Below are 21,202 nucleotides of genomic sequence, written 5' to 3'. Positions count from 1 at the left end.
TGTGTGCTTCAAACACTTGCTCTTCCTTCATTTGTCACTCTCAGTTCAAGGCTATTGTAACACTGACACATAATAAGAAAGAGAATTAAGAATTGTGTATTTCAGCAAAATGTTCGACCAAACAAATTTCATCTCAGTTTAATGCTAGCATGTGCTGTCAAATGTCAATGATGGGCTCCCTCGCGCTCTTTTCTCATGTTGAGTTGTATTGGTGAGGAAAAGAGACTGGCAAAAATATTTGCGGCTTGGCACATTGCTCAGGTCAAAAGTTTTCAACAATGTGAAAAGGATTCCACGAATCTTGTTAGATTCTTGGAGGAATTTAAATTCTGTAGTCACTAAAGGGGTCAGGAAAGTCACATTTCTCAAATTTCAAATTTCAAAATCCTGAAAATGTATTTTAAATAATTGATAGTGTTGATGGATCGATCGGCCAGCCCTTGTTTCAACATGCTTTGGGGGTCTTTTTGACAGGAAGTGAAGTCGGAGCTGCAACAGGAAGCCCCTCAGCTGAAGTCTTTCTGCAGCCTGGCAGAAGAAGTCAGCACGTCAAAAGTTTTGGGTCACACTCAAAGCCTCTTGGAACACGTCAAAGGCGTGTCGGATGACTTCAAGCAACTGGAGGATGACGTCAACCAAAGGTTAAAAACAAAAGACCAATATTTTTATTTATTTTTTTGTTTCTTCATAACATGTCCGTGACATCGAAAGCCCAGTTTGAGGGGGTGGCCCCCTCACGCAAGTGAGCCACTGCTCACCCAGCCCTCTCCCCCACTGGGCCAATGACAAGTACAGATTTTGATGTTTTTTGGGGTTTTTTTTAAGCTTTTGTGTCAATATCACCCGCTACCAATTTCCTCGTAGGAATGGAATGCACCCAAATTGGCAGCCTTAGATTAAAATGGCTGACATCCTGTTCAATTTCTGCATGGGTCCCTGTGACTTTTTTCATGCATCTTATAATAAGCATGTCCACCATATTTCATGACAATCCGTCAAACAGATATCAGGGGCTCTTTCTTCCCCCTCACCCCCAAGTAAGCCTTGGGAGCGGCTTTTGTGAAAAGCTAAAACGGTGAGAAGCGGTAACGTCTAACTGTGTCCACCTTCCAATTCTTCCCCCTGCCTGGCGCAGACTGGTGGCCATTTTGGCTTGCGAGCAGCAGCTGCTCCACTTCCGCGGGGTCTCCGGCTCCCTCCTCAGGTGGCTTCAGGCGGCGCAGGAGCAGCTGCCCGCCAAGGAGGTCGCTCTGGACACGGAGGCGCTGCAGAGGCGAGTGCAGCAGCTGCAGGTGGGTCCGCCAACACGCCATGTGGTTTCATGTGCTCCCTTCAGGGACTCCTCTTTAATCCGAATAATGATGATGATGATGCCTTTAGGAGCTGTTTAAGGAGTGGGAGTCGCAGGCGTCCAGGGTGCAGGAGTTGAACAAGAGCGGCTCGGAGCTGGAGGCGCAAGTCATCGACATCACGGCCCCGCAGAGCAAATCTGGTAAGAGCAGCTCCTCGATTCTCTGAAGTGAACTATAATAACCTTTGTTGCCAGTCAATGCGGTAGTCAGAAACTGCTTTTACAGATTCATTAACTCAGGAATTTTAATGCCATAATAATCAATATTGTCGTAAAATTTCCTTATCTTCTTTTTACCGTTTTTTTTTTTTGTGTGTGTATGTTTCACAGGTGCTCCCCAAATCAACGGGTCTGCGCCCGTGAGCGTCAATGGCATTCATACTTGTAAAGGTTCGAATTGCCAAATGCATCCGCTTGCACGTTGCCTCATCTACACGATTAAATGCAGCTCATCCCCAAACGCATTTGTTTTTTTTCCCCCATTCGCATCCCGTTCGCTAGACCTGACAGAGATCCAAGTGGCCGTGTCTGACGTCAACGCCCGACACGAGGCGCTGGGCGTAGACCTGATGGAGCGCCTGAGCCGCCAGCAGGCCTCGTTGGAGCAGAGGCAGCAGGCCAGGCGTGGCGCCGAGGAGCTGCAGAGCTGGCTGAAGGACAAAGAGATGAACCTCGCGCAGGGACACGCCGCCTCGCCGTCCAAGCCGGAGGTGGTGCGCGCCCAGGCTGAGGAGAACAAGGTCCTTGATGATTTTCATGTCAACATATCGATTGTATTGTAGGGCATCGTATTGCATGGTTACCGTCCAAACCTGCCCGCGAAATATGCAATATCGAGAGAGCGTTAACATTATATATTTATTTGTAGACAAAAATGAACTCAAACCGTATCATTTCATCTCACAAAAGTCCACTAGCTTAATGCAAACACATAATGGGGAATGCCACGGACAGGCTAACAGGAATTAGCATAGATGTTGCAGTAATATGGCAGATAAGCTAAGCCTAACTGTGATGTAACATCTCACGATGGCCAGGCGCTGATGTCGGATTTGGCTGAGCATGCCGCCAAGGTGGAGGAGTTGAAGGGAACCCTGAGGAAGCTCATCGCCGACAACCCCGACTCCCCCGAGGCCGACGCATGGAGGCAACAGCTGCAGGAGATCGGTATGTGCTACTAAATACTATTGGAAACCGAGATGTGAGTCTTTTTTTTTTTCCCCTCATCTTTCATAACCGCACATCACAAATGACTATTTAAATTGTCATCAGTTTTGAAGAAGAAAAGAAACATTTCAGGCCCTCCTATGTCCTCTCCCCATTGTCCGTCTCCCCTCAGACTCCCGTTGGCTCTCGGCCAATCAGACGGCGTCGCGGCGTCAGGCGGAGCTGGAGGCGTGCGCCGACCGGCTGGGCAGCTTCGCCGCAGCGGCGTCTCAGCTCGGCCCGTGGCTGCGCGAGAAGGAGCTGATGATGAGCGTGCTCGGTCCGCTCAGCATCGACCCGAACATGCTAAACACGCAGAAGCAACAAGTACAGGTTTGTGTTTGACACACGCATGCATCTGAACATGAGCTAAGCAATCTAAACACTCCAAGGTTTGCCCCAAGAAAGCGTAGTTCCTCACTTGGTCAAAATATTAGGAACAGCTCCCATTGTCATGCAATGCACATTTAGCACTACCACAATGTCATAAATGGCCATCTTCCTGACAGTGACATTCAAAAGCCAACCGTATCATTACAGTACAGAAGAGATGTATCATTAAATGGTGTACCTAGTGAAGTGTCTGCTGAGTGCCAGGCACATCAGTTAAATCTTGATTCAGAATTTCAAAACCGTAGTTAGCTATTCCTGAATTCACATTTTTTTTTTTTCCTCTGGAACCTGTGCCCATCTTTTATGTTGAAAACCCCTTTCTGAAACACCCTAACAAATGGGAATTGGTGTCAAGGAAGTATGTTGAGAAGTGAAGCATCTCGATGTAGAGACAAGCTAGTGCGATGCAGCGGAGGAGCAGAGAGAGCTTTAGTGAATTGACAGTTTAAATACCGCTCGACTGTAGTTTGGCACAGATTCCTCCGCACGTCACTAGAGGGAGCCACGCACTGAAATCACTGAAAAAATGTCAATTTGTTGTAGTTCATGCTGCGGGAGTTTGAGACGCGTCGGCCGCAGTTCGATCAGCTCACCCAGTCGGCCGAGGGCATCCTCTCACAGACACAGGACCCCAAGGAGCTAGAGGAGGTCCGGGCCGAGCTGGACTCGGTCTCCCGGCAGTGGCGCGATCTGACGGGCAAGCTGGACCGGCGCTCGGAGCACATCGGCCAGGCGCAGGGCACCAGCGAGCGCTACCAGGCGCTGCTGCGCGAGCTCTCGGCCAGCGCGGCGGCCCTTGCTGAGCGTCTGGATGGTCAGGCGGAGCTGAGCGCCCGGCCCGAGGCGCTCAGGCAGCGCCTGCGGGAGACGGGCGAGATCCGCTCGGAGCTGGAGAGGCGCCGCGGCGAGCTGGCCGAGGCCGAGCGGCTGTGCCGGGAGCTGAGCGCCATCGTGGCCGAGCCTTACCTGAAGGACGAGCTGAAGAAGAGGCTGGAAAGCGTCAGCGCGCCGCTCAAGAGCTTGGAGGAGCGCGCGGGTGCGGAAAATGGCCTTTCCCTATATCAATCGCATAAATATTTGATAGCTGTCGCCCTAGTTAGCTTTCTGGTTGGCTAACAAAAGCAATTTAAAATGTCTTCAACTTTCTTTTCCCCCAGCGGACGGTCTGTCTCAGCTGCAGGCCGCGTTGTCCTCCACACAGCAGTTCCAGCAGATGTTCCAGGACGTGCGCTCGTGGCTGGACCAGCAGGCCGAGCTGCGGGACTCGTCGCCGGACGCGCTGCCGTGCCGCCCCGAGGCGGTCCGCTCGCTGCTGTCCGCCGCTGCCGACCTCCAGCGCTCCGTCGCCGCCCAACGGGGCTCCTACGAGCTGATCCAGGCCGAGGGCGCGTCGCTGCTGGCCGGCCTGCCCGCTGGTGGTGACGAGCGCGCCGCCCTGCAGTCCCGCCTGACCCGCTTGCGGCAGGACTGGGAGGATGTCAACGGGAAGCTCTCGGAGCGGGAAAATCGACTCAAAAGCACCCTGAGCAAGGCGGAAAGCTACCAGCGACACAAGGAGGAGTTTGCGCCCTGGCTGGATGAATGTGAGGAGAAAGACGCGGAGATCCAGCCGTCGCTTGACGCGGCGGGTCTGGATGAGGCCCTGCAGAAAGCCAGGGGGCTCGCCTTGGACCTGGAGAGACGACAACCCCTGCTGGACGCCTTCAACGCGGCCGCCGATCAGCTGCTGGAGCAGTGTTGTGTCGGAGAGGACGAGGTACTTCCTGTCTCATGACCAAATACGGGGACCTTTTCCAGTATTTTTTTTTTTTTTTATAGTTCAAGGCATTTTACAAATTCACCAGGTAAAGAACCAAAGTCCTCATCCCCGATAGTGTTGCAAAATTGAAATTAAGAAGTGCAGAAATGTAATCAGGAAGCGCATTAAAACCACATCAGCGTGCTGTACGTTAACATAGACCAACAGTGAACTGACGGTCTTCTTAGGTCCGAGACGAGAAGGCGCAGCTGAACCGGCGCCTGGACGCCCTGGGCGAGCGTCTCCTCGGTCGCGCGTCGCAGCTGGAGGAGCTCTCGGGCCGCCTCAAGGAGTTCGAAGAAGGACGGCAGATGGTGGAGAGACGCCTGGAGGCCGCCAAGCACCAGATCGAAGTCCAGGAGGCGCTAGGACCTCAGGTACTTGAAGATATCCATTCCCAACCACTGCGGTGCTGATCACGACAATTTAGCTTTGCTGAGCTATCTATGCCAGTTACATGTAGTGACAGGAAAAGAAAAAAATCTTCCACTAGTGACTTTTTTTAATCTCTTATATAAAGCTCCTGCCGACTTCATTTCAGGCTTGTAGCGCGAAGAGCTTGGAGAGGCTGAGGAGCCAGCAGGAGAACCTAGCATGCCTGCAGCCTCAGGTGGCCTACCTGCGCGACCTTGCTCAAGGGCTGGTGCAGGATGCCCCCCCCAGGCCGGAGGGCAGCGCTGAAGGCGCGCAGAGGCTGCAGGAGCAGGCCAAACACACCCAGAGCGAGTTTGACGACGTCAGCGGCAAGGTGAGACGGAATGTTGAGTGCAGCCGCCGTTTATCGCGGGGAAAAATACATTACAGACCGTTTGTCACTGTCGGCTCAAGTTTACTGGAAAACAAAATGCAAACATTGCATATTTGGACGACAAAATGTTTCATGCTAACACTCAAATGCAAAACCGGCATTGATGTCGATTCAATTCGAACCCTTTAAGTTACGGCGACGTAAACGCACACGGAGCAGCAGCGCATACAAACAGGAAATACTGCAATATTCTAAATGTAGACTTGTCCGTTCACTACACTGCAAGAACCCATCAAAAACGATCGCTTACCAATCAGCGATCTAGTGGGCGGTGTAAATGATCGAGTGCGATTTAGCAGGAATTCACTTTAAGTGCATATTTGAAGATTACGTTCGTCTAAATATTATCATAGCATTCGAGCTGAATGAGTGATACTGTACAGCTGAGCTCAACTGTTTACATCGAGTGTGTTTGCAGGCGCGTGCGTGTGTGCATTAATCGTTCTGAAAGAAGACAGAGCTACTGAAGCAGTTTGGCTTTTTGACTTCCCGCGCCCATATATGGTCAATGGGGACTTTGGCGCGTGTGAAATGTACACCAGTGTTTGGCAGCAGCCACCATGCTGTATTTACATCTCAACGGCTGCTTCAACGGGCACACCTGCACATGCTCGTATTTTATGCAAATGCTGTATCTAGTGTACCTAAAAACTATTGCATGATAAAGCACATTAAAATTCAAAACAATTTTAGCAAATTGTGTCAGTACGCCCTCATATGAAATGAATGTAAATGCCTTTTTTTTTTTTTTTTTTATCTCAAAAGGTGTATACTGTATATGCCTAAATGGATCCATGAGGCACAAAAATCTCAAAAGTGCTTTTCTCATCTCTCTCCATCAGCTGGAGCAGTGTTGCTCCACGTTGGAGTCGCGTCTGCACGGCGTGGGCGAGGTCCAGTCGCACGTGCGCGACGTCTTCTCGCGCCTGGCCGACCTTGACGACGAGCTGGACTCGCTGGGCCCCGTCGGACGAGACGCCGACTCGCTGGCCTCGCAGGCGGACACGCTGGGGGGCTTCCTGTCCCGTCTGGCCGCCCTGCGCACGGAGCTGGAGACGCACGCCGCCGAGTGCACGGCCATGCTGCGCCGCGAGGGCTCCTCGCCCGACCTGCTGGCTCTCAGGCGCGAGACGGAGGCTCTCGGTCGGCAGGCCGGAAAGGTGAGAGATTTGCACGAGATCGGATAAGTGACGAAGAAACTGCAACACTCTCTTATAGTGTCATATTGAAATTCAAGGATGGAAAAAGTATTCAAAGCATTTTTGCAACAAGTAGGGGAAAACCATTGACAAAATGTGAAGCAAGCAATCAAAACACAAATTGAATTTAATGTAAATGTAATTTACATTACAATGAAAAATGACAAAATCCCAAATGAAATGCACTGTGAAAGAAAATGACATGGTAAAATGAAATGATTTTTATCAAATCAAAAATATATTTTCAAATATAAAGTATTGCAACATGTGAAAGAAAAAGGACAATGTACAAAATTGAAATAAATTAAAGAGAATGACATTGGAAACACACCTTTTACAAAGCATCTTTTTTTTTAATTAAAAAAATAGCAACAGGTAAAAGAAAAAGACATTGTAAAATACAAATGTACAAAACTCTAATGAACTAATGATCTAAAATTAAGGTTTTTTTTAACAAATAAATTTGCACTATAAATTACAAATGTAAATGAATGATAACATTTTTTAATTAAAAAACATGTACAAAAATAAAAATGTGAAATACATTTACATTGTTTTGAATAACATTGTACTAAAATCCAAATCAAAAACAAATCTACACAACACATTTCTTACATACAACTATTCCAAACTGAAAACAAAAATTGAAACTGGATGTAGAAAATGTGAAACAAAGTTATGTTATGAAATACAAATTTACAAAAGTCAGTTCAAAAGTCCAAAATGCAAACAACAATGACGTTGTTAAACACAAGTAAACATTTACAAAAAATAAAAATAATAATCAAACGCCATGTGGGTTGCAGCTGAGCGAGCGCGGCCAGGCGCGTCTGGTGCAGATCCAGGACGCCTCCGAGCGGGTGGGCGACTTCTACCGGCTGGTGGGCGAGCTGCAAGGCCTGCTGGGAGCCGCCGAGGAGGGTCTGAACGCGCAGGCCGCGGTGGGCTCCGAGGTGGACGTCATCAAGCAGCAGCTCAAGGACTTCAAGGTCGGACTTGCTTACTTTTCCCTCTTTGCTGCTGTTGCGCACATTGTGGCTTCCCACACATGACCACCCCCTCTCTTCTCCTACCCGCCTAAAAATACAAGCGCCGTCAGAAAAATGCCACTTGCACTCATGAATCGTCCACCATTTTTGAACTCTTCGCCTCCTTCCGGTCTCACTGATCGGCATGAAATTGCTATCAGAACATGTTAAAAAGCCTCAAGTAACCCTGCCCAAAATTGAACTGAAGTCAGCTGTTTTAGATTGAAGCATTTTGGGTGAATTGCATAGCTTTGTATGTTGAGAAACTCTTTCGAGGAAATCAGGTGGCACGGGCAACTTTCTGGAACAATTAAACATTTGTCTCGGATACACGATTCCAATTGGGGCTCATGTGGCCCGATTTCTTTATAGGAGTTTCTCAAAGTTCGCTGTCTGGAATTTGCCCAAAATGGCTGACTTCCTGTTTGATTTTGGGAGTGGGTCCTTGAGACTTTTTTTTTTTTTTTTTTTTTCTATGTGTCCTGTTTTAATTAACATATCCGCTCAAATTTCTGTCGATTACTGAAACTGGTGCTCGGGGGGGGCTGATTTATTCAAACTTTCCATCCAAACTTGGCATATGACGCTAATAACTCATTGCTGCGTTGTGATTGGACCATTTAAATCTTGACCATCTTGTGTCCTTGTGCTGCACTTGAAATTGTGTAGCCGACCGCAGGAATGTGCTTTACAGGCGCCACTCTCGGCTTTTTTATGACATTTTTTTTTTCACAGGCGCGCATGCTGCATTTTCACCGGGCCATCGCGAAAGAGCACATTTTATGGCTGTGATGTCACTTCCTGTGGGGGGGGGGGGGCAGGAGACACGATGATGTTGTCTGTGTGTCGTTTTCCAAAGTGATGGATGGCTCATGTGATACGGCATTTGAAACATTCCGGCGTGCTTTTCTTTCTCCCGGCCAGCGAAAAAAAAAAAAAAAAGAAAGAAAGGAAGTGCCTCCGCTGCTGCGAGTTCGCGTAGGAAGACGGAATTGGGCTGCATGGCCTCCGTTTTCAGAATCCCATCTTTGCTCTCCATTCTGCAGCTTTGTCAAACTCCCACAATCGTCACGCACGAGATGTTTGCTGTTGAACGCAGCTCAGTCAGTAGAATTTTGTTTCATGGTGAGTTGTCAAAGTGGCAGCCTTCCTGTCGCTTTTCAGGTATGCTTACCGGAGACTTTTTTTTTTTTTTTTTTTTTTTTGCGGGTCTACTCGTGATAGACATGCCTGCCAAATTTCCTGTTGCTCAGTGAAACTGGAATTGGGGGCCGAAAATCTCTGAGACAAATTTGTCTTGGATAAAAATCTGCGGCCCTTCTATTTATTTTTAATTGATTTGAATTTTTGTGGAAGTCAATTAGCATTGGATTAATTTAGGAGGTTTAACACGGGCTGGCTGTGTCTTGGCAAAGGGGGGGAGAGGGGGGGGGGTTCTCATGGCGTGGACATTTAGAGTCAAGTTTATGCGGGGATGTAGTTAAGAATAGCAGGCAAGAGATCTCATTATCCTGCCGATATGTGGGGCAAAGTGTGCTAAAACTTTTAAAAGCGCTACTAAAACATGGTGGTGGGAAAAGGTGACACCCCCACCCTCTCATAAACTCCCCATTTACCCCCACCCGTCCCTTGTCACTCCCCATGTGCATGTAAGCGATCCCCCTCCATTCCGAAATCTGTCTGGCTTCCCCTCCCCCAATGGACCCTTTCCCAATCCACACCCATGATGTCATACTGCCTCAAAGAATGGGTGGGGTGCAAAGAAATGGGAGGGGGGGTGGGGGAGACTTCATTAATGGGGGTGGGGGGGGGGGTCATGGTGGGAGCGAGGGGGGGCCTGTTTCCCACCAGACTTTCATTTAAACATGGCCGCCGGATGCTTATGATTCCTTGCAGTCTTTTTCCGGACGGCGCAGGAATCTCAGCTGTCTGATCGCACACACACGCACACACACACACACACACACACACACGTTTACACGTTTTAGGGTGCGGCATCAGCCCACTCCCCAACTCATGTACAGCTGACAGCCTGACACAGTTGCACACACACACACACAGAGGTGGGAGTGTGTGTCTGTGTGTGTAGCTACACTTGGATGTTCCCTGGACAGGCTGTTGTGTGTGTTTCTTGTGTGTGTATTTGTGTGTGTGTATTTGTGTATGTGTGCGTGTGATTCTGGGTGTGTGTATATTTTGTGTGGGTATGTCTTTTAAAATGGGTGTGTGTGTTCTCTGTTTGTGCAGGTGTGTGTATTTTGTTTGTGTGTGTGTGTGATCGTGTTCTGTGTGTGTGTGTGTGTGTGTGTGTGTGTGTGTGTGTGTGTGTGCATGTTTTTGAAGTGTGTATTTTTGGTGGAAATTTTCTACGGGGGCGTATGTTTTTATACATGCACGTGTGTTTTGTGTTTCGCATCCATGTTGCGCGCGTGTGTTTTTCCTTTTGATTGTTCACGTGTCTGCGTGTGTGTGCTCGTTTTGTGCGTTTGTCCTCTTATGATTATGTTTTTATGAGTGTGTTTTGTTAACGCGGGTGTTTTTGTGATTTGTGTGTTTTAGTGCATGCGTGTGTGAAAATGATGACCCCAACCCCCTTTTCACATCATCCGCCTCCCCTGCTAATATTACTTCATCAATTCATCCTCCAGCTCGTTGGAGTCTCCACGGAGCACCTTATAGCCGATGAGTCATTGTGACACACGCGCGCGCATTTACACACACACACACGCACACACACACATGAATTGGTGTAAGCGCTGAGCTAAAGTGGGTCAGATGAGTTGTCCCGACTATGTGCAAAGCTGGAAATTCACCCAAGAAATGGAGACAAAAAGTAATTGGACGGCCGCTCGGATTCTTAATCGATTTTTAATCGTCATCCCTATGCGACATAAATAAAGTTCTGCTTGGTTCTAAAGAACTTGAGCGTTAACGATCGATATATCAGCTATGATGACTGACGAATCGTCGGAGGAGCTTGCCGTGTCCCACCATCACGTGTTTGTGGATGACAAGTGTATGACAGTGAGTGCGCGCGCGTGTGTGTGTGTGTGTGCGCGCGTACGTGTGTGTGTTAAAGGATGGCTGATGTCACTTGACTAGTATAATTTCTGTAAAACTTGATTTGCCTGACTGAACTTTATCCCGCAACCCCGTGACTCTCTCTCTTACTCTCTCGCTCATGTCTCCCGTGTGCCGAAGGAAGAAAAATGTCAGCTTGTCATGTTCTGTGATTTAATGGAATATTTCAGAAATGGCGTGTGCGCTTGCGTGCGCTCCACTTCCAGGTTGTGTGTTGCCTCAGCTGTTGTGAATTATCTTAGCATGCCAAAGCTTGGGCCCGCCTACTCATTTTTTTAAAGTGTGTGCGCATTTACCACCAAAGCGCAAGCGAACTCATAAGTGTTTACGACGTGGAAAGTCCTTGCCGCATTATTCACATGTGCGTATCAAACTTGGTGTGTGTTACGTGCAGAGACATACTTTCCGTGAAGTTGTGTGTCCGTGAGGAATCAAGCTGCCGAGTTAATGTTCAACTTAAGGTAGAGAAGCGGGAGGAAGGTGATAAAGCGGCAATGCCACTTAAAAGGGAGCCCTAGATTAGACATATACGTGAGCAGCAAAAAAGAATTGTCAGCAGCATTTTACTATCGAGCAAAAAAAAAAAAAAAAGCTGTGCATGTGAAGTATTAATAAATTGCTATCTATAGTTAGTATGTCATTATCTTTCTATTATGCGTAATGTGCGTAAGAGCGATGCAATTTTTGCAGAATTTAAAAAAAATGTACTCAACAAACACTAAAAAAAAAAAAGACTACACTGTTCCCACTGTTGTGTGCCTCCGTCTATGCTAATTTCCGTTAGCCCGTCTTTGGTGTTTTGCATAATATGATAGCATGAAGCTAATGGACTTTCGTTGGGCGAAACATTATTTGGCTGAACATTTTGATGTGTCGATGTACAATGTTTGCTTCTTTGTTGATTTATGTGTCAGTTTTACAATTTTCTTGAACTGGGATGAAAAAGGAAGTGACCTTCCTGCTTGATGGCGGTAACACGCAGTTGTTGAAGTCGAGCAGTCAAGGCTTGCATTGCATGCGTGCTGTTACCTCCCTCGGGGACTAAGACATGTCCTGATGATGATGATGGAGCAATGGAGATAATTAAAGGGAAGCCCTTTCCTAATCAAATTTGAGCACATCAGTGAGGGTCAGACGGTCACACTTGTCAATAACGGCCATAAGGGAGGAGGCGGGACAATGTGTCATTTCAATGAGTTTAATCCTTTTATCGCCTCTATTGTCCTTTTAGCACCACCAGCAGCAGGCGGAGCCAAGGCTTTTTGGAATTGCATTGTTCCTTACACATCCGTTATTCGTCGACCAACCAAAAACTTCCAGTTTAAGACCAGTTTATCTTGGCATGATGGAATTAGGTTGACATGTCTATCATGAGTCGACCCACCCAAAAAAGTCTGAAGAAGCCATGCCATGAAAAGACAGTAAGTCTGCCATTTTGGTTAGAAGTGGCCATTTTAGGGTCGTTTTGGCCATTTCCAGGTGTCTTTTAAGACAAACTTGGCACAGAGTTTTTTTTTTTTTTTTTGTAAATTCTGCCCCGAATCTAGTTTCACTTAGCAACATAAGATTTTGATAGGCATGTCTACTAGCAGTGACGCACAAAAGAAGTCTCCTGAAAAAGCACAGGGGGAATAGTTTCGTTTTTTTTTTTTTTTTTTTTTTTTTTTTTTTTTATAACCTTGGAGCTTGGCAGCAAAGTTAAATGACTCACCGTAAATCACGAAACTCTAATAACACAGCTCCGTAAGGTCAGAGCTTGAACAAATGTCTTGTGATGGTGACGGTGGCACCTTCGAGATTTAGCGGTGCCCCCCTACAGTAATAACGCCACTCCTAACGTGCCTTTCCGAGTCTCTTTTTGGAGTCCTCTGTCTGACTTTCATTCCTCTTATTTTCACCTCACACGTCCTCCATGCAAATAAGTCGTCTTTGTTTTGCGGTGAAGGAAGCGTTGCGGGTCCGCAGCTCATCGTGCGAGATGTTGCGCATGTGTGCGTATGTGCGTGGGCGTGTGCAACAAAGCGGCGACAAACCCCTTTTGTTTCCGCCAAGACGTTTGCCTGAGACGGAGCAGTGACAGCTGCAGCACAAATGACTGCGTGTGTGTGTGTGTGTGTGCGCGCGCGCGCACGTGCGCGTGTATTGGCAGTTGCAAAGAAAGACTGGAGTATTTAACACATTTGACATGCAGACCACGGGTGCGACAGTCGTGTGAGGCTTCTATACTGGCGTGCATTGTTGATGTTGTGATGGCGGTGAGGGTCCGAGGAGGACCCGTGTTACGATTGCTTGCGTGCAAGGGGAAGAGGTTGCGTAGAGTAGCCACTGAATGTACTCAAGAGTACGGTTACTTTTGGATGATATGACTCAAGTAAAAGTCAAGCAAATAATTATTTAAGAGTAAGTACTGTTAGTATTCCGTGAAAAAAAAAATACTTAAAGCGGAAGTCAACCCAAACATATTTTTTTCTCTGGGGGCGGCCATTTTGTCTTCTGTCAACTGAAAACCACATCACGACGACCAATCACGGCTGACCTGTTTTCTGAATCTGAGCCGCGATTGGTCGTTATCTGAGCAGTTGTGATGTCATTTTCAGTCGACAGAAGACAAAATGGCTAAAAACGTGTGGATTAACACTTACTTCACAAACGCAATATTTATCAGAATGCCCTATTTCAACTAGTGGGCTTGCATAGAACATATTCTCGGAAAAGAATGTTTGCATTGACTTCCACTTTAAGTGTGGAGTAGTTTAGCATAAATGAAAGCAAATTTATGCCTCAAGAAATGATCCCAAAACTGGAAACCGTGTGAAAATGGCAATGCAAATATGACAAAATAATCCCAAAAAGTAATAGATTCATTCCTATTGTATTTCTGCCAATTTTTTGTAGGCATATTTTTATATTTTCCCACCTTGGAAGTCAGTACTAGCTAGTTGTAGGCTATTATTTGTTTTGGAGTTGAAACTAATTTTATACAGCAGTGCTCTAATGACTGTGCTGCTGGAAATGATCAACTCAACAAGCCTGGATGTCACGCTAAGTAAATTTTGAGAGAATTGGGATGACTTTTAGCAACACTTTTATTTGGTGGTGAGCCATGAGATGTTTTGTTTTGGGGTGTTTTTTTTGGAGGGGGGTGTACGTGTCTTGACGTAAAAGTTTGGAAACACTTATTGAGTATGTTTTACCATAGTACGTGAGAAAAAATGTTAGCTAACTAAGCTAACAGAGGCGCTGCTACTTGGTGGACCAAGGAGGCGGAAACCCACACGTGTCCCTGGGAAGCCTGAAACGTTAGATAACATGGCGAGAACAATGTGGCAGAGCTTTCAAGGGGGTAGCGGGTTACTGCGTCGCCACTCGCTCGGGATCTGCTCCCATGTTTTGTGTGGAGTTCTGACGAGCCGGACCACTAAACCTCCTCCACGACCCCACCCACCCCTGCTCGCCCCCCCCCCCCCCCCTCGGCCTCTCCCACTAACGCCCTCCCTGGTCTCCCCCAGCCTGGATTGAGTTTCAGACGGGAATGCGCAAGTGGAGCCTGTGTGTGAATCACCCACCTTTCTATGTCTGTGTATTTCATGCACTTAATTGGAGCAAAGGAGCAGCTCAACAAAGCCTGGACTGTTGCCGCCGGAAAACTCACTCATTCAATCACGTGTCGATTCTTCTCCTGCCCTGTGTGAGCTCTCGCTTGCGGTGGAGCGTTTTGTCCTCCGAGAAGGGCAAAAGTGGAGTTTTTACTACAGTTCCCGCTGTACAGGCGAACCTTGTTTTGCTTGACTTATTTATTCCTCCTCTAATTGTTTGGCTTGTTGCTTCCCTGCGGTATTTCCTACACGAATAACTTTCTCTCCAGCTCCGATATGTTGTTCCTTTTTTTTTTTTTTTTTTTTGCGAGACAGGAAACCAGCATGATTGGAGCACTTCCTGTGTTTTAATACCCGTGCAGGAAACAGAACAAACGGAGCTGAATTCAAATACAAACAGCGAGCAAGGGAGAGGGGGTGGGAGTTAGAGAAAGAGAGAGAGAGAGAGAGAGAGATCAAGAGAGAGAGCGAGAGTGAGATTTTTTTAGCAGCTGCAAACCATTTGAGTTGCTGTGTGGCGGCCTGAGAAGAGGCAGAGAGCACAGCTTGGCAGCGCACAGAAAGAAAAGGAAAGGAGGAGAAAAAGGGGAACTGCGTGGCACTTTGTTTCCCAGAGAAACAGAGAGAGAGAAAGAAGCAAGCCGGCTGGGCGAAACGGTGAGAGGAGCGTCCCGGGAATTTGTTGCGTTAACGAGGGGGGAAGACGTTGCCTGCAACCCCAAAAGCTGGCAGCGGGGCCGGGAGGGCTGTCTGGATCTCTCTGCCTCCCTGGATACCATCCCAAACGCTCACTGCCTGGATCGGGATTCAACACCCTCCCGCCCCCTTTTTTCCTTTATTTTGACGTCCCCGCGAGGAGAACCTGCCTGCTTTGGAGTTGCTGGACCACATCTCCCACAGGAGCTGCGGATGAACCTGGGATGAGAAAGAAAAGGAGCCGCTTTGAAGCTGGGATTTACCTCCACGGGGATGCCACTTTTTCCTCTTTTGTTCTGCATTTTGAGTAAATATTGGGCTGTTTGATTCTGTTCCTGCGGTGCCGAGACATCTTGGAATCCCAAGACAAAATCCAGATTCTTTGTGTCAGGAGGAAGGACAGTCGGCAGCACCGACATTCTTCTTTTGGACTTTCCACGCGCTCATTCTTTGCAGATAAGCGTGTGGCTTTTGTCACCTTAAAAGGAGACTATTACACTTTGCTCCTCGCTGCACTTTGCTACCTCCGTGGGGAAGCAGCAGGCTTGAGCTCAGGGAGAGCCACACATCAGCCACAGAATGACTTTTTCTTTCTGACTATGGACGGGGACACTGCTGCCACACTCCTCTGGCGTCAAGGCGACACAAAGGGATGTTATCGCCTCGCTTTGGACTTTGTACCTCTGAGAGGCGGAGGAGAGGACTCTTTCTCCCTCGCTCAGAGCCGGCAGCCTCCTCTCCTCTTAAATAAACACGACTTGTGATTAATATGGTGCCGAGAGGGAGGGCCGCTTCCTGCGTCGCTTCCTCGCCAGTGCCACGCAGCATCACACAAAGACCACGCGATTGCACAGCTATCGAGGTGACATAGTGGATGAGACCTTTCCCGGGACTTGTCCAACTCCAAATGTTCTCTTTGGTTTTGTGGATTTCTTCTGTGGGACTGTCTTTTTGCGTGTTGTTTTTTTATTTGCCATCTGCTGGACTTCAAACAAACTAGCGCATTGCTTTTTGCGGCACGCCAAAGCCAGTGAGGACAACATGGGGAAGCCCCTGAGTCGCCCGGACTGTCTCCAGCAGAGCCCCCGCTGCCTGGGCAAAGGCGATGAGGACGAGGCCTACATTGAGGATTGCTACGTCCCGCAGAGGTCCATATATGACACCATGCGTATCAATGAGCAGATCGATCAAGGGGCCAAACTGTGCCAACCCTCACGGAGCACTCTGGGCTCGGGCGGGGAGATACGAGGTGAAGGGAGTACGCTGTCCAGCAACGGAACTATAGGAGCCGACCTTGGAGGCGTTTTTGTCTCTCGAGCTGTGGAAAACCCTGGAGGAGCCAGGAAACTGGACGAGAGGGTGATCTTTGATGCCCTTAAACTGACTGGCGATGCTCAGATTATTTCACCGCCTGTGGGCATTGCGAGTTCAGGTCTGACTAACCCGCCGTCAGTGTCTGCCTCAGGAGTCTCTCTGGTAGCCAAGAGGCGATATCAGGCTGGAGAGAAGCGGGACAACCTGAACCGTCGCTCTTGGAAAACTTTTATGCCGCCAACATTTCCCGAGTTTGCAGAGAGAATTGAGTTTGCGTCTGTCGAATGTTCAGAAAAGCGGTCATCGGCGGCAGGCCTGCCTCACTCTCCTCTTTCACCTGTTCATCTGGCTCACCCGTCCACGCCGACCTCGTCCACACCTTCCCTACCTCCTTACACGCCCTCGCCATCGTCGTCTGCCCCTCACACGCCTCCCGTCTCGTCATCACCCACCGTTTTCCCCGTGCTGCCGCTTCTGCAGCATCCCAGCAAACAAAAGCAATTTCACCCTTCATTGCACAAACAAGCTAAACAATGTGACCCGTTATCCTCACCTACCAAAGACCGGGGGCGCACGTTTAGCCAGAACCCCACTACTTGTGAGCAGTCCTCTCAGCAGAGCCCCAGAAAAAATGCTGGGCACAAACGAACTACAAGCTCTTGTAAGGGCGGAATTAAGCAAATTGCAGAGGAAACAGTTGAATTGGTTAAGACCTCAGATTCCGAGAGGGATTCCCCACTTTTAGAACAGGACCAGGGTGACGATATGCCTCTCCTTCCACCAAAACCAGTCTTCTGCCCTCCCACCAAGGCCCGCACATGGCCCCGTGGAATGACACCTGGGAAAAAGAACCCGGTGGGCTTAAGGCATAACTTCCCCATTCTCCCACCTTTGCCACCCATTTTGGGTGAGGAGAGCAGCCAGGATGAGGAGTCACTTTATTTGCTCGATCCTCCGTCGCCATTCTTAAAGGAAGATGAAGGGCTGGCATATAGAGGTTTGCCTCTGTTCCCCTCTATCAGTCAGCTGGGTGGTGACCAGGGTCTGCTCGTGTGCGGAGGCAATCTCAGAGAGCGCACGGCCTCTGAGCTCAAGTTTGAGGAGGACGAGCGTAGAATTCTGGAGGAGCTTGAGGAGGAAGAAGATCAGGAGGATGTGGAGATGCTTGAGAGGAGGGAGGACATGTGGACTCTGGAAAGGGCCAAAGCAGAGGAAGAGAGAGCTGAACGAGAGGAGCGAGAATGGGAAGCTGTCCTAAAATTGGATAATAGGGAGATCATAGACCAGTCATGGGAAACATTGGAATCAGAGGAATGGGAATTAACCGGCTCTTCTGGACAGTGGCCTGTGTTAACCCCCCCTGTGGGCTTTGGAGGCCCTGAGGCCACCGGCACCTCGCCCTGCCCCAGTTCTGAGGCCGAATCAGATGACCTCTTCCTAGAGCTTGAAAGACAGTGTGAGGAGGAGGAAGGGCATGAGGGAGTGGAGATGAGCGTAGACCCCGAGCCTCTTGATCCACATTCTCTTCCCTATGTAGACGAAGACGGACAAGAGGAAGAATCAAATACTGACTGGGAAAGCTGTGAAGGGACCCTTCCTGTAACTGAAATCCCCTCTGCAGAGTCACATGTTGTCTTTAAAGACTTTGACTCAAAGCGTGCGCAGGACTGTGAAAAAGAACACTGCTTCATCGATGACGATGAAGATGTTGTTCATTGTGATAATGAAGGTGAAAAAGAAGAAACGAGTTCCCCCACAGACTCAGCTATTGTTTACCAGCAAGAGTCAGACGCGAGCACCTTGCACACCTTCCAACCGGACAGAACCGCAGCTAGCGAGGCAGACGGTGTAAAGGAAATACCAGCAGAGGCTGAGACAGACTGGGACAGCGGAGCATCATCGCAATGTGAAGTTTCGTCTCCTAAGATTCCTGTCAATCCATTTGCATCTGAGGAGACAGAGCAAGGAGTGGAGCTAAAAGAAGTTGCGTTTGAAGCTGACTTAGATCTGTTTGATCAGTCGAGTTTGGGCAGCAGTGAGGGAGCTTTTGGGGATCACTTCCATGAGCTTCTGCACACGGTTGAAGAAGACCCAAAAGAGTCTCAACAGGATGTTGACAGTGAAATTTCCTGCCAGGATGCCTTGGTCCCCTTTGAGGAGTCTGATGGGATGTTCTTTGAGGAAGAGATGCTACATTTGGTCCCCGCGGATGTGTCTGGACAAGACGTGGACTTGGAAACTACAACTGACGTGAAAGCAAGCACCCCAAGACCAGCCTCTGCCTGTCCTCCATCCCCTCAGCTAACAGACTCTTCTTCTAGTTCTCCTCAGTCTCCCTTTGAATCGGACTCTCTTCCAACCCCTGAGCTCACACACTCACACCTCGCATCCTCTTTATCTCAGTACCCCGTTAAATCAGACTTCTGTGTGGCTGCCTCTGACTCTAAAGACTCAGAGGCCTTTGTGATATCAGATAGTTTTGTTTACCTGGCAGTGTCGGCACCTCCCCAGTTTTTAAATGAGTGTCCCCAAACCTCTCTCAAAAACTCCAATCCCCCAAGCCCGGTACCCGAATCGCCCTGCTGCTCAGGCCAAGACGAGGACAAGGAATGCCCCGTCCTGTCCCCCGACAGCTTTGTTTACATGGCAGCACCTGAGCGGCCCAAGCCCGGCCCTTCGGATGTCAGCCCAGCTTGCGAGGACACCCATGATCTGGACTCGTATTCGGAGGGCACCCAGTCAGGGATGGACGGGATGGAGTTTGTCCTGGGCTCCGTTACGGGAGAGGACAGCGACTGGGAGTCTGACGGATCTGCTCAGGACTTCCCTGTGCTCATGTCCAACGACCTGATATGGGACCAACTGGAGCCAGGCCTGCTACAAGGTCTCTTTAGTCAGACCGAGAGCAGCTCGGTGGAAGATGGGTCCCTGAGAGCATCGCCAGTTTGTCACTCGGGAACCACCTCCACGTCAAGTGAGGGCTCTGCATCAGACAGTGGATCAGTGCAAGAATGTTCCGACACTGAAACACAGGAAGAGGTATGCCACCGTTTACATTTCTGATTCTTCGAAACGGGCTGAGGTTATCCGGACGCCGTCATAGCCCGGCTGTGTTTGCGAGCGCTACAACTTTAAACGATTGCAACTCGATGCTCTACACTTGTGCGCGGCAGTCCTCAAGTTGTATGTGCGTATTTGCGGTGGGCATTTGGGTGGGAGGTCAGCACTAATCTACGTTTGGTGGGGAGGGCACAAGTGTGCGAGTGATCACAAGTTATTTATGTACGTGAAGCTAAAAGCGGTGGCAGCCTGCTTGTTTGGTTCGGGTCAGGTTTGTAACATTTTGACTCGTTGCGTTGACTCTTTGTCTGGGTACACAATGCCGCGGATGCTGGGCGTACCCCTGGTGTGTGTTTGTTTTGTCTGGATCATTTGGGCAAATTGTTTCTTAATGAATTTGATGACCCCCCCCCCCCCCCCCCCCCTTAGAACCCTTAGTGTTCTTTTTGTTTACATTATCTTGATATGACATAACACGTTTTGGTTTTGCAAAGAACATGTGATGATTATAATAATGAGTGTGACAGTGTTTGCTCTTGTTGTGGCTGCCTCCTTTTTGCAGTATAGCATTTAGCGCAGCAGCATGCGGTCAGAGCTAAAAGTATTGTCCAATCTCTGCTCACCAAAGGCGGACCATGTGGCCCCTGTGAGATGTATCATCCAATTAGATGTAACGCAGGGACACGCAGGCCACGATGCCACACCAGAGTGAAAAAGACACGCATTTATATGATAAGTACAGGCTGGCCCAAGCTGATTTTTGCTTGATCCGGTGTTGTCGTTGCATCAGAACCCCAAGTCTACTTGTCTTCTCGGAGCTAGCTTGAATGCGACAAGACGTGTCTGTGCTTTCTGACGGCGATGTTCTCTGCATGATCACATTGAATGGTAACAATCATGAGCGGAAGCATCAGCTCCTCAACTTCAAAAATGACGCTTAAATGGACACTGCAAACCGTTATAGTGGACTTACCATGTCTTTTTCATCATAGCTCCTTGAATTTCAATTGTGGGTCTACTTATGATAGAGGTGCCGATACTAGATTTCATGTTGCTCAGAGAAACTGGCTGGTTCAGGGGCTGACTTTTTTTTAAAGAGTATTGTGGTCGTCTTAATAGAGTTTCTTGTTTAATGATAAGTCATCATGTCCCTAAAATGACTCCTTTGAAACAAAACGGCTAACTTTGTCTCTTAACAGGAATGCCTTCTTCAGGCTTTTTTTTTTTTGGTGAGCCTGCTCGTGATTGATGCCTCTACCAAATTTCATGTTTCTAAGTTTAACTGGCTTTAGTGGGTGAACACAACCCCCCCCCCTTTTTTTCTATGAACTATTTTTCACAGTTTTCGAAGTTGTTTTTTTTTTTCTAATTGGGCGACATGCTACTTGTCCCAAATTGAACTTGATTATAATGCACAATAAACTGAAACCATCAGAAAAGGCAACATTTTCTGTGGTTTGTCAGAGGTTGACATTGACGCCGGCCGTGTTATGAAGTCCTTTTTAGGCCTCTGGTCAACTGACCCCCTCAAACACTCTCTCATCCATGCTTGGATGCTTGTGTTTATGAGATAAGGAGGTGAGAGCTAAACAGTGTCCGCGCGTGCATGCGCCTTAGCTCCCCCGTTGGCTTTTGATACCAAGATAAGAGCGAAAGGCGCGCACGCCGGCAG

General features: G+C 48.5%; 1 protein-coding gene across 21 annotated transcripts in view; it reads left to right on the top strand.

The window, feature by feature from the left end:
• macf1a (microtubule actin crosslinking factor 1a) overlaps positions 1-21,202 on the top strand; it is a 124,808-nt gene that overhangs the window by 74,424 nt on the left and 29,182 nt on the right. For all 21 annotated transcript variants that reach the window (XM_086013985.1, XM_086013993.1, XM_086013994.1 and 18 more), the window contains 13 exons: positions 475-641; positions 1,136-1,292; positions 1,381-1,492; positions 1,682-1,741; positions 1,853-2,091; positions 2,389-2,518; positions 2,691-2,890; positions 3,494-3,986; positions 4,108-4,706; positions 4,937-5,125; positions 5,290-5,496; positions 6,399-6,716; positions 7,562-7,744. In XM_086013985.1, the coding sequence (XP_085870111.1) occupies positions 475-641; positions 1,136-1,292; positions 1,381-1,492; positions 1,682-1,741; positions 1,853-2,091; positions 2,389-2,518; positions 2,691-2,890; positions 3,494-3,986; positions 4,108-4,706; positions 4,937-5,125; positions 5,290-5,496; positions 6,399-6,716; positions 7,562-7,744 (3,054 nt within the window). The remainder of the gene's footprint in view (positions 1-474; positions 642-1,135; positions 1,293-1,380; positions 1,493-1,681; positions 1,742-1,852; positions 2,092-2,388; positions 2,519-2,690; positions 2,891-3,493; positions 3,987-4,107; positions 4,707-4,936; positions 5,126-5,289; positions 5,497-6,398; positions 6,717-7,561; positions 7,745-21,202) is intronic.

The sequence above is a fragment of the Filicampus tigris genome, chromosome 18 (assembly GCF_054856515.1).
Source record: "Filicampus tigris isolate MCC_2025a chromosome 18, RoL_Ftig_1.0, whole genome shotgun sequence".
Lineage (NCBI taxonomy): Eukaryota > Metazoa > Chordata > Actinopteri > Syngnathiformes > Syngnathidae > Filicampus > Filicampus tigris.
This window is presented reverse-complemented; position numbering and strand designations above follow the sequence as displayed.